We start from the raw sequence: 12,911 nt of genomic DNA on the forward strand, positions 1-12,911 counted from the left end.
CTTTTTTTCAGTACAGCCACATGTTCTAATTGTGGCAGGTTAAATGACGAAGCTTTTGAACAGTGGAGCTCAGGTTTAGTTTTTAAACAGAGATGGCCCTGCCCTGGTGTGCTGAGCACCAGCACTACAAAATACTTGCTTTGTGACAGCAGACACAATCCCCAGAGCAGGTGCCCAGGTTCCTAATGCACAGAGCAGGGATCCAGCAGGCAACACACTGCCTCCATCTCTTGGTGCAGGCATCCCAGGCCCATGGGGATCTGTGATGTCCAAATCACAGCCCTCGGATCTGCCACACCGGAGTGCTGGGAGAGTCTCAGAAATAGGGAATGCATCCTTCTCCTTGCAGTCTTTATAATGCATGTTTGTGCACCTGAGTGGGACATATTTTTCATGTGATGTTTGGGTAAAACTTTGCCATCCACAGGTAGCACCACTCCTGTAGTTCCAGATCTGTGCTATGAGTGTCAGCTGGACCTTTGGCTTTGGATGACCATACCTCCCTTCACCATCAAGAAAATAAGTTAGCTGGGTACAGCAGGGCTAATCTTCAGGTAGTCTTTAACACGTAGAAGGCAGCATCAAGACTTGTCATAGGTGGCTAAAACCGATTCATGACCTGTGGTTTGACTGAACTGTAGGAGAATTCAGGTGATCACTATACTATGTTTTAAAAATGTACTTATAGTCCAGATTTGTGTTAACTTCTGCCTCACCCGTGTCTTTGCCAAGCTTTCTGCTATGACAGATGCTACCAGCTGGGATACAGTACTTCTCAAATCTGTTTTTCAATCACTAAATACTCCTAGACTCTCTCACACATAACAAGGGCGCTTCCTAGTGTACTGACTGGAGCTACCCACAGTGTGAATATGCAGTTCTGTTCACTCAAGGGCTTTTGCTTGTAAATATACATTACTAGAATTTAAAAAAAAATAAAATATATACATCATAGTCCACTTTAATGTAGGCCTACACGTAGTTTGAGTAAGTGTAACTCAAGTATTGAGAAGGTCTGTTGGGATTTGGTAAGCATACAAAAAGTACTAAAAAGTTCTTATTAAATTTTTTATGATATGGCTTTGACTTCTTTAATAATTCACCTTTACAATAAAATAATGTGATGGGATTTTTTTTTCTTGTTTTTATTAAGGAATAGTCTTTCTTTCAACCAAGATTCAGTGTTATTGCAGTTTGAGTCAGGAATTATTTGTGGTTATCTTTTACTTATGAATATCACTCATTTTTATTTGATGCTCAAAGCAATGGACAAAATAGGAGAGGAAAAAAGGAAAACTGAATTTAGAGGTAGGGAAAGAACTCATGTGAGAAAGCCTGAACATAATTTATCAAGACTATAAAAAGCAGATTATTGTGCATTTCTCAAATAAAATTGTGATTGCCTAGTGAGAATTTGAGAGTAGTGAAATTGTGAATAAATGCATCAGTAGATATGACAACTTTGCTAACAGATAATTTTAAATATATTTCAGATGTAACCGAAATTCACATCACATTTATTGCTTTTAAATTGATCAGCACATTTTATGGAGTGATGCAGAGCTCCTTCTCCCCTGGCATAAGGTAGAAGACCATCCTTCTCAGTATGAGTTATCTGAGAACTACAGCTACAGTTCTATTATTTTTTCTTTCTTATTGTGGGTTGTCATGCACTTCGACAGTCATTTTATGAAAGTAATCACCAGTCACTGACTTTAACCAATTCTTAATTATTGGAAAAATTTCATTTCCTAAAAGATAAAAACAGGAAAAAAATTTAATTTTAAGCTCACTGCATGGCACAGAATGTTTTCCTATATGAATGCAGTAGGCTTTGGATCAGCTCTGAGGTAATGATCTGTTTGTGTTTAGACATAGAAGGTTCTATGAGGTGTTAAAAGCCAGGTTGGATGGGGCTTTGAGCAACCTTGTCTCGATGAGACAAAGAAAGTTGCTACTCTTCACATCCTGCTATTTTCAAAGAAAATAAATCTACTGCTGCCTTGATGATTGGGAATAAACTGCAAAGAGGGGGTGAATGCTTTTGGGAATATATTTGGGGGATACGATTGACATAAGAAATAACCATTCTAGGTGCTATAATTTTGTTCATCAGTGGACAGAAAGGCAATGTTGAAAATAAGGGACAAAATAGGATCACAGAATGCACTGGGTTGAAAGAAACCTTTAAAGGTCATCTAGTCCTTAGCAGTGAGCAGGGACGTGTTCAGCTAGATCAGGTTGCTCAGAGTCCCACTAAGCCTGACCTTAAATGTCTCCAGGGATGAGGCCACCACCAACATTCTGGGCAACTTGTTCTAGTGTTTCACCATCCTCATAGTAACAAACTTCTTCCTAAAGTCTAACCTAAATCTCCCCTGTTCTAGTTTAAGACTGTTGCCCCTCATGCTATCCCTGCACACCCTTGTAAACTCCCCCCTCCCAGGTTCCATGTAGGTCCACTTCAGGTACTGGAAGGCCACTATGAGGTCTCCCCAGAGTTTTCTTGTCTCCAGGCTGAACAACCCCAGCTCTCTCAGCCTGTCAAATCAGAGAAAATTATTTTCCATGCAAATACACGATGGGAAAAAAAATCTACTGAGAGATGTACATAACAACTCTATTTCAGCTGGTTAGGAAATTATTCCTGCCTCCCCCTGAAAAAACAAACAAACAAGCAAAAGAAAAAAAAACAAACAAACCAAAACCAAGCTGTTTGGACAGTGCTTTGATGTTCACTGACACTTTTCACATTCTTTTTTTCTCTTGTGAAAATACATTTCAGATTAAACCAATATATTTTTCCAGCTTTCTGCTTATTGAAGAGTCTTCTTCTGATGCTCACATGCTTAAAGCTAGGTTCAGACTCAAACTCTTCGTTAAACTGGTATTTAAAAGTGATACATGAATGTGTAGCCTTAGCTCCATCATGTCCCCTTGTAATTACCTCGTGTGCTATCAGTAATGCAGGAATCTACTGACATTTGAGCTGAGAATTCCTCTCTCTGAGCCAAAATTGAGATAAACACTGAGGTTATCCTGCTGCCAAAAGCAGAGCCACCATTTCAGTGAGGCTGCAGAGAGATGTGCTTCCATCAGACCAGTCCTTCTGAGCTTGAGCTGGGCTCTGGCCAGTTGTGCTGATGCCAGAAGGGGAGGTGGGAGGGGATGTGGGAGGAAGAGTATATTGATAAACACATTCCAACTGTGTATAAACTTTCAGATCTCAGGCAAATCTCAGTAGGGATGTTTCCTGAGAAAGGGCTTCAGTCCTGAATAAAATCTGCTGCTAAGCTGTGCTTGTTTAAATGCAGAGAAAACAGTCAGGCTTCAATGGATTTGGCTTGGATTATACTGGCAAGTGTGGGACAGAATCTGTCCCAGATTTACTCGTGTTCTTAAGGAAAGAACAGTCCTTTATATTTAAATAACTCCTTTCATTCAGAAAGAATCTACAGTGTTTTGAAGAACATATGTGTCATTTTCCAAAGTCATGATACAAGAGCTATTTAAAAAATATATTTAAAAAGGTCAGCAGAGAGACTAAGTGAACTCAGCTGCTGCCTTGTTTTAACCAGAAAGCACTGTATGATTAAATGCAGTACTGAAACGTCACAGATCCTGTTTATGAATACTGGCTTGTGGATAAATGAGGAAACAAAACACTGCTCTAAAAATGATCAGATTTCAGGAATTTAACACCACCTCTTTCTTTCTCATATTAAAGTCACAGTTAAAACTATTAACTGGAATTAACGCCTGTGAACAGAAATAGCAAAGCTGTATGCCACACCCTTATACCACTATACACTCTTTTAGCCTTCAGCCTGTTAATGTAGCTAGGACTGTACACAGCCTTCCTTTTTACTTTCTTTTATCATGGGAAAACTACTACTAATGCTTTTAAACCTTCAGAACTCTACTGCTGAATTCTGCTCCAACTAGGAAAAATGGTTATGTAGCAGCACATGCTTTAGCCAAGCTTACTCAGAAGAAAGAAGTTCCTCTGTGTAGGCCAAGTATAATTATTAGGAAATTACAATTTTTTAAAATCATTTTTTTTAGTCACAAATGATGGCATCTCACTCCTTTTGCATTCTTCAGTGGCCACGCTATCATTATGCATTTTGAAAGACCCAACTGCCTTCTGGTTGGATGCATCTGGGATAATTGAATTAATTGAGTATTATTACTAACATCAGAAGCAACCATGAAAACAATTATACAAGTTACTTTTAAAATATGTGCTAGAATTTAGTTTTCAGCTTGGTAGTTAATTTGACATCAGTAGAAATAATTCAGATCTATTTTCCTAGAATTTGGTTGCATGTGAAGTCTGTGATGTATTCCTTCTCTTACAAGGAATTATTTTCAATGAAAATAAATTCTAGTTTCTAATGCAGCTGTCTATACAGACCCACACAGAACTAGCTGTGTAAGTATTGCTACAGAATATAAACTCAGTATTGCTGTTTCCTCATCCTCTAGATTTCCATTACTCTGTTACAACATATCCTTTTAACAAATTCCTAAATAGCAATTTGGTGTATATTATGGTATAAATTCTAAAACTGTTAGATACTACTGCTGAAATAACAAAAAGACACCTACAGACATTGTCTAAACTGAGGAACAATTCCCATTCCCTCACTAAAGGGAGGACATTGAGTTTCTTGAGTGTGTCTGGAGAAGAGCAACCAAGCTGGTAAAGGGTCTAGAAAACAGGTCCTATGAGGAGAGGCTGAGGGAACTGGGATTGTTTAGGTTTGGAGAAGAGGAGGCTGAGAGGGGACCTTATTGCTCTCTACAGCTACCTGAAAGGAGGATGTAGGGGAGGTGGGTGTTGGCCTCTTCTCCCAAGTAAATAAAAATAGGACTGAGGAAATGGCCTGAAAATTGCACCAGGGGAGGTTTAGACTAGACCTGAGGAAGAATTTCTTCACTGAAAGAGTAGTCAGGTGCTGGAATGAGCTGCCCCATCAGGTGGTGGAGTCACCATCCCTGAAGGGATTTAAAACCAGTGTAGATGAGACACTTCAGGACATGCTCTAGTGGCATGGTGTGTTTTCCTGTGTGGATGGTTGGACACAGTGATCTTACAGGTCTTTTACAACCATGACAATTCTGTGGTTCCAAGGCCCAGTGGGGGAAGTAGTCCAGTTTATCCATCAGTTGAGAGAGAGCTTTAATGCTTTTGAGTTGGCATCACAGGAGACAAGGACAAATACTACATAGAAGCAAAGAAGAAAAATACAGAAAAGGAAAAGAGAATATGCTGTTGGATGTACTCTTTAACACAGTACTTTTTATTACATGTAGGCCTTTAATGAAAAACTTAGTAATGGGTTTGGGTTTTTTTGTGACACAGCTTTTTTACCAGTAATTTTATGGTAAACTAGGAAAACTAAAAAACTAGGAAAACTATCAAAAAACTAGTGGTGGCTCTGTGCTTATCACAAGTTAAGTGCTTGCTACAATAGGGCAGTTGCTTCTGTGTACTCAAGAGGTATAAGGTATAAGGATCTTCCTTAAGTCTTTGATAGAGACAAAGCCACATGGAAGGTGGCATCAATGGAAAAAAGCAGTACATAGCTCAAACTTGGGGCAAAAGTTACTTCTAATCACCAACTGAGATCGTGAAATGAAGGAAGAGAATCAGCTCAGAAAAACTTCACCAACCTATATACTAAGATGTGAAGAGTGCTGGCTTGCTGCTGCCTTGTGTAAGGGTCAGAAATGAAGCTTAACCTGGCAACAGTGAATATCCTATTTCTCCCTAAAGCAGTATCTCCCCTTTCTAGCCCACCAACAAATTATACAGAACTCAGAAAGAACAGACCTTCTTTGAAGGAATTTTGTTAGCTTTCATCCCTGCAGGTCTGCTTGAGGGTATTTAATTATTTGTGATCATAATTTCTCTGCTACGCAAGGAACAATGTGAAATTTTCTTGCTTTCTTTTAGGGAAGGAGAGGAAAAAGAGAAATCCTTATGACACAAAAAATCCCAAGGAAGCAGCAAATAGTTCCCTGTTGTCTACCTTTTAATCCCTAGTTTTCCCAGAGAACATCTTTTTCTGAAGCAGCTTGTTTTTCTTTAATTCCTGATCAGTTGCTGCAGAGAAAGGCTGAGACACAAGCGGCTACATCATGTTCATCTGATGGTGAGCAGGAGATCAGAGGTCTGCAGTAATGCTTACCTCAGCTGAGATGTGTATATTAGACAACCTCTGATCATACCACTGGAGCTGAAGTATCTTTGTGAAGATTCTTCCTGCAATCCAAACATTTGATTTGTGCTATGCAAGGCAATAAACTAAATCAAATCTCAACTGGACAAGACAGGGTATCAGGTACTGCAAGACAAAGTGCTGTCCTTATTTCATCTGCTCTGTTCATCTCCAGTTTCCAGGTTGCATATGGTAGAGTCTTTTGGAATAGCATTTAGTTGAAGGGACAGTCCTGTAAGTCTATCACACGTAGTAATTCAGTTGCATTTTCACCCTTGACTTGAAACAGGTTGTTCATTCAGAGCTTAACTGTGGTCTTGGTTCACTTTGTTGAATAGTCTGAGACATGGGCCTTTTCTTTGCAGAGGAATCTTCCGATCCCCTGGTGGGCAAATGAAAGGCTTTATTAAAATCTGGTAGAGACTGAGTGGAGCCTCCTGTCACAACATTTTGCAAAGGCTGATTGCTACTTAACTTAACTTAGCATGAGAGGAGCCCATAGATTGTTTTTTTTTTTAAAATAATCAATTGCAAATCAGTTTTTGCTTTCCACATCTTTAATCCAGGAGAGCCTGGCAGAGCTGACCAAATACAGAGCACTTGCATAATTTTCAAGTGAATGAAAGAAGTTGGTGTTAGCTGCCCTGATACCCACCATTTATAACATTTAGTTCATTCCCTCAAAAGTTCAGTTTAGGAATCAATTTGGCTTCATTGACTTCCCAGGGCAGAAGGCATGGAAGACTGGGGAATATTTATAGACTAGTTCAATTATACAGCTCCAGCAAAGCCTCATTTGTTAATTCAAAGGGGTAACTTATTTCTCCTGGGGAGGAGGCAAACAAATTAAAACAAAGGCATTAATTGGGACATTATGTAATCTTTACAAACGCCTGCACTCTTTAACCAGTTTCCAAACTCTTGAATAGATGGAAAGTTGCAAAATGGAAGAATACACAGGCGTTACATATGTGCAAGTCTACTGTTTGGGGTTTTTTTCCCCTATAGTCTTTACTAAAGTCTGGCTGCTGGTAAGTTTATGGCTGTGTAATAATAACAAGATCTGCTGATCTTAGGGATAAAGTAGTCTTTTCCCTTTGCCAGCTTCAAAATTTGGAGAACACCATCTGGTCTGTCATCTGAAACAAGACCAGCAACAAACAAACAGCCCCTAGCTTGGGGCCACAAGGAAGAAGTGTGATGACTGAGGGGCTGGGTACTCTTACTGGAAGTAGGAAGGTGCAGCAGTACTTATGTGACAGCAGAAAACACAGATGCAAAAAGGCCAGCAAGCAGAAGAAACAGAAGAACACTCAGGACTGTTGTAATGGCAATCATGCCTCCACTTCTGTGACCAGGCCAGGTATCAATTTTCATAGCAAGTTCAACTAGAAAAGCATGGAAAGAATGTTCCTATGCTCTGTTGACCATAAACACTCCTGCTAAATAGGAGAAAGCTGGTGATTTAGGAGAGGCAAACTGATTATTTCTGTACCTGAAGTATTAGATGATTTATGAGAAATAATTTTAAGACTCAGTGTCAGCATTTAGAGTTTATAAGCTTTCCTCAGCAGAGTAGCCAGTATGACAAATATCTGTATTAATGAGAATTGTCAACAGCACCAGATCCCATGTCATGAATTGTAGGAAAGCAGTCTGCGGAGGCTTAAGGATTCCATGTGCGCATATTATGTCTCTGCAGCAGATAGGTGACTGCCATTTTTGCTTCTGAATAGCTGGCAACACCAAAACAAGCATTTCAGGTAACAGTTGTCAGGGTGCCTGAATTAAGGTCAGATTCCCCCAACAACAGAGATCAGACAAGTCTGCAGGCCACTTGACCTTCAGTGTGAAATCTCCAGTCAGATTAGGGGCATCCTGAAGCTGGAGACCAAAGAGAACCTCGATTCCACGGAATCCCATGAAAATAAAACAAGCAGCACCAGGTCCACATCTGCAATTCAGCGGAATCGTCTAACACAAACTCCATGATAAACACTCAACATAATTTACCAGTCAGAATCCTTTTCTACCAGCAGTTTCTAATCAGATGTTGTTATTGTACTGCCTACTCCAGCTGCTGCAGATCCAGCAGCTCCCCCATGAATTTTCCTACTGATTCATGAATTTAACCTGGTAAAACTCATCATTGCTAGAGCACCATCTGTGGGATGCTAGTCCAACCCGAGTCATATTTGTGACTGGCTTTGCAATAAAACATTTCAGCTATGGACTGGTAATTCACATTGTCCCTTTTCACAGGAACATTACAGACTCAGTTTTGTTTCCTACTGTGTTTTAAGAGTAGCAATCACCTTGTAGGAAGTAAGAATTATACCTGTATGTTGTGTCTGGTGCAAGAGGTGGGCTACAGACAGCTAGGAAGTTTGGGTGGTACAAACATGTCCCATCATCCCCAACTCTGAAGAGGTTTTGTTTCAGGACATCAGAACCTTTGTTGACATCTCCTACATCAGCAAGCTTGGGAGGTGATGCACAGTTGGGTACATTGAACAAGGCAGCCTTGTAAGGTCCAAGCTGTCCCCTGTTTGTTTGTTGGAACTTGCTGTTGTGGTTTGCTGTTGTTGTCAGTCACCAGGGAGCTTATCACACTTGCTGCAGAACAGATGATTTTTTGACAAGGCTGTTAAAAATAGTACAGCTCCTTCTGTTCACCTTGTATTTACATGGCAACTTACTCTTCTACCCCAAAACACTGAAAAAGGAAACCAAAAATCTGCTACTAGTTTGGCTGTGATCCTACCTCTTCCTCTTTATTTGTTGATGTAGCTCTTTACTTCCGTCCCTCAGAAACTCCCTGAAGGATCCACAGCATATCTCAGGACAATACTTATTAGTAGCATCCATCCTAAAATTTCTCTTTACCCAGGAAAATCTGACGTAGTGGGGAGGAGGGTGGCAAAGGCTGCTCTTCCCCCATGCCACACATGATGCCAATAGACATCCGCTAGATCCTGCCACTTCAGATTTGATAGCCAAGGCAGAGTTCCCATAGAATCACAACTCACCCATCTCTTGGAACAGAAACCCTTAGATCTCTGGTCACACAGGAGCTGCACCTCCCAGACCCCACAAGGATGTAGATCAGCAGCTGCCTGAGCAAATGCAGTATCTCCATTTCTGGCCAGCCAGGCATGTCACTGCTTCCAGACAACATACTACAGAATGTTTTAAAGTCCTCACAGCTTCAAACAAAACATGGATCAGCACCCAGCCCTAAAACATGGTTTGGAAGCTCAGTGTCAGCTCTCAACCCTTTCCTGCTGCAAAGCCAAGGCACAAGACCGACAACATGTTGCCAAGCTATGCAACTGGGTGTTATTTTCGGGGGCAGCCCCCTCCAGCTGTTCAGTGCCATCAGCAGCAAAGAAACTAAAGTTTTCCAAAACTGTGGCACACTGGGATCTGCTTGGAAGCTGCTGTGCTCATGGAGCAGAGTTCCTGCAACGTTGAGCTTTGTAATATGCTCACACATTTCCTTATAAGCAAAGCTGTACATAAGGTGTTAAGAAAATTAATTTTTCTTCAGTTTCCCTTCTCTCTGCTCCAGGAGGCATCCAAGGGTGAGTCAGTGTGCTTCTCTGCAGACCAGAGACACATCCAAACAAAATTCCTCCCTGTCTGCCAAGCAACAAGCCTGCATCTGCTTCCCTTAAAACACCAGAAGAGATTTCTCTGTGTATAACCTCTTTTGCAGATATTCACCCATCTGTGTAGGAAATTCTTGCCACGGAATCTGTAGAAGATGGAGTGCCTTGTGTAGTTTTTGACACGAAACATGGGATACATTTGCATATTTGCAGGAATTAGGCTATCAGGTCAGTGCAGCCTTTTATCTAACTACAGTGCAGTTGTTGTGGTCTGTTTCAGGTGCATAAAGATAATGGACTTCAGCTGCTGGATGTGTCTCACCATTAAGCCATATGGATTCACTGTTGTCTTTGTTAGCTGCATGGGGTGGTATCTCTGGTTATGCTTTCTACCCATCCAAGGCCTCTTTCCTCCATCTTGTCCAGCTTGGCAACAATCAGCAGTGGAAGTTTTAAGACTGTTTTATCTATTGGCTGATTTCACTGCTTTTCCCCTCAAGATCCTCTTGTCTGGGCTGTTCAGAAGAGCAGACTGCACGCAGCCTTCAGGAGAGAAGCCATGATGTGAAAGTCATTTATTTCCACCAGCTTATGGGGCAGCTCTAGCTGGCATTCAAAAAAGGCTGCCAGAACAGCAGGGAACAGAGAAGGCTGCTCTAGGTCACTGATAACAATGTTTCATTGCCAAGCAATTATGAAATTAATTTTTTGAATGAGCCCATGGGACAAGCACCTTTGGCCAGAAGTCTAGCATGACATGGTGTTGTCTACCAAAAAACAAAAAACAAAACAAAACAAAAAAAAAAGGGGGAAAAAGTAAAAAGGGAAAGAGAAAAAAGAAAGAAAAAAGAGAAAAGAAAAAAGAAAAAAGAAAGAGAAAGAAAAAAAAAAAAGAAAAAAAGAAAAAGGAAAAAACAAAAAGGAAAAACGAAAGGAAAAGGGAAAAGAAAAAAGAAAAAAAGGAAAGAAAAAAGAAAAAATTGAAAAAAAGAAAAAAGAAAAAGGAAAAAGGAAACAGCTACAGATATTTTTTCTTTTGCCCCATTCAAACCTGCTCCTATTGCATTGTAAAGAACTGTATGCAAGAGCTGCATCATGTAATTATCTTCCAAAGAGACATAAAGCTGGATCCTCACCTGATGCCTTCATTGCATACAAGATGATGTAAGGTTTCTTTGGACTCAATGAACTGTCAAACATACAGCAGGGTTTTTCTAGAGTGATTGTAGTAAAAGTGGGATTGATCGTAGCAAGCTGAGGGGCTGCAATCTGAGGCTTCAGGCTTTGATCTAGAAGAGAAATTTTAGAAATAATTGTATGAAAAATTCTTCTACCATCTCTGGCTCAAAAGAAAGATCTGGTAGTGGTAGCAGACATTAAAGCATGAAAAGGGGATATGAACTGCAGCTGAGCAGAAAACAGCCTCTGCAGCCTGTGAAAGTTGGAGAGTTAGGGGTTTTGCTTTAATGCAGAAAGGAGGACCTCGGGGTTTAGGGAGGGAGGTAAGAAATGTTGCTCCTCAAACATGCAGGGCACTTCATTTCAAAAGGACACAGGCAAAGTGGAAACTTGAAACTCATGTACATGTCATGTACAGCCTCCCCCCTCCAGTGGAAGCACTGTCCTCCAGCAGAATTCATGTTTGAAGCCCTAAACTCCTCTCCCAACAGAGGTCCTAGTGCAGAGAGTTGATATCCAAGAGAAAACAAAACAAAACAAAAGACTCTACCCCCCAAAAAAGAGAAGTGAGAAGTGAGAAGTGAGAAGGAAGGGAGAGAAGGGAGAGAGCGGAGAGAGGGGAGAGAGAAGGAAGAGAAGAGAAGAGAAGAGAAGAGAAGAGAAGAGAAGAGAAGAGAAGAGAAGAGAAGAGAAGAGAAGAGAAGAGAAGAGAAGAGAAGAGAAGAGAAGAGAAGAGAAGAAGAAGAGAAGAGAAGAGAAGAGAAGCAAAAAAGGAGAAGAGACTGCAGATAGATGCCTTACCTGCACACAGCTGTCCCAAGCAGCAAAACACTAATACAACCCAAGAGCTGCACATCCTTGAGCCCTGCAGAAACCTGCCACAAAAGGAAAACCAATGTTGGTTGGCAGCCCCCACTGAAGAGCTCTAACACCCCCTCCTTTCCACCAGGTCCCCATGGTTAGGAGCTGCCCACCTCCTCAGCACCTTCCTATATACTTATTGCTCCTCCTGATCAGGTGTCCCCAGCCCTCCCCACCTCCCTCTTCCAGCTATTATCCCATCCTGGTTGGGGGAGGGGGTTGCAGCTTTGGTTTCCATCTGATTTTGGGCACCAGTATATCTGTTAGCAGTGCTATGGTAGTAAAAATCTAGCTTTTTTTACTTTTAAAAGTAAAAAATTTAGCTAACTCTGTGCTGGGGATAGGTGGCTTTGTTGTTTAACTTCTGTCTGAAAGCTTTTGAAATCTTAAACGTAGGGAAAATTTGGGACTGAATATCTGAATCCTGCATGCAGTCTACATCATAGATTGTTCCGATTCGGAGTTCAGAATCTGGGCAGCCTTAAAAGTGCTTATAATTGCCTTTGGAAATGTGTTTCCTGGGTCACATCTCAAAAAGCAGAAGCCTTCTGGTTAACCCCAGTGTGATTCAGGGCACCTACATGAAGAGCAAACCACTGGGAGATCTGAATCTGACCTGTTGTACCCGGCTGTTCAGCTGAGAATTTTCTTGAGTAATTGCTATTATGAATAGTCTATTACATAGGAGCTCAGATTACAAAATTATTAACCACCCACTTACAATAGGCTGAGGAGAAAAAAACAGTATCAGCAAAATTGTACAGAATCAATGGGGCTAAGATGCTGTCACTGAAGCAATTCCAGATTTACACTAATATCACTACAGTTACACTGCCTCCTTTATGGATATGCCCTGTGCCCCAGACATCTGTTTGAAATGCATAATCAAATGATTATAATGCAATTTCCTCTCCATATGTGTCTCATTTTGTTTCAAAATCTGCACATCATCTTTACTGTGTTTGGTTTGATTTTTTTCTCACACTACTTTTGAGGGAGAATATTAAATACAGGAATTACCCTAGATTTGGAC

The 12,911-nt window shown here is 40.8% G+C and overlaps 1 protein-coding gene across 1 annotated transcript; it reads right to left on the reverse strand.

Moving 5' to 3' along the window:
• Positions 1–6,521: 6,521 nt before the first annotated feature.
• Positions 6,522–11,873, reverse strand: UPK3A (uroplakin 3A). Its single transcript, XM_008490278.2, is given in 8 exon segments — positions 6,522–6,609; positions 7,350–7,354; positions 7,488–7,615; positions 8,036–8,181; positions 8,566–8,799; positions 8,801–8,843; positions 10,975–11,127; positions 11,819–11,873. Coding segments are annotated over 8 exon segments (852 nt in total).
• Positions 11,874–12,911: the final 1,038 nt, after the last annotated feature.

Source organism: Calypte anna, chromosome 1 (assembly GCF_003957555.1).
Source record: "Calypte anna isolate BGI_N300 chromosome 1, bCalAnn1_v1.p, whole genome shotgun sequence".
In the NCBI taxonomy this organism is placed as follows: domain Eukaryota; kingdom Metazoa; phylum Chordata; class Aves; order Apodiformes; family Trochilidae; genus Calypte; species Calypte anna.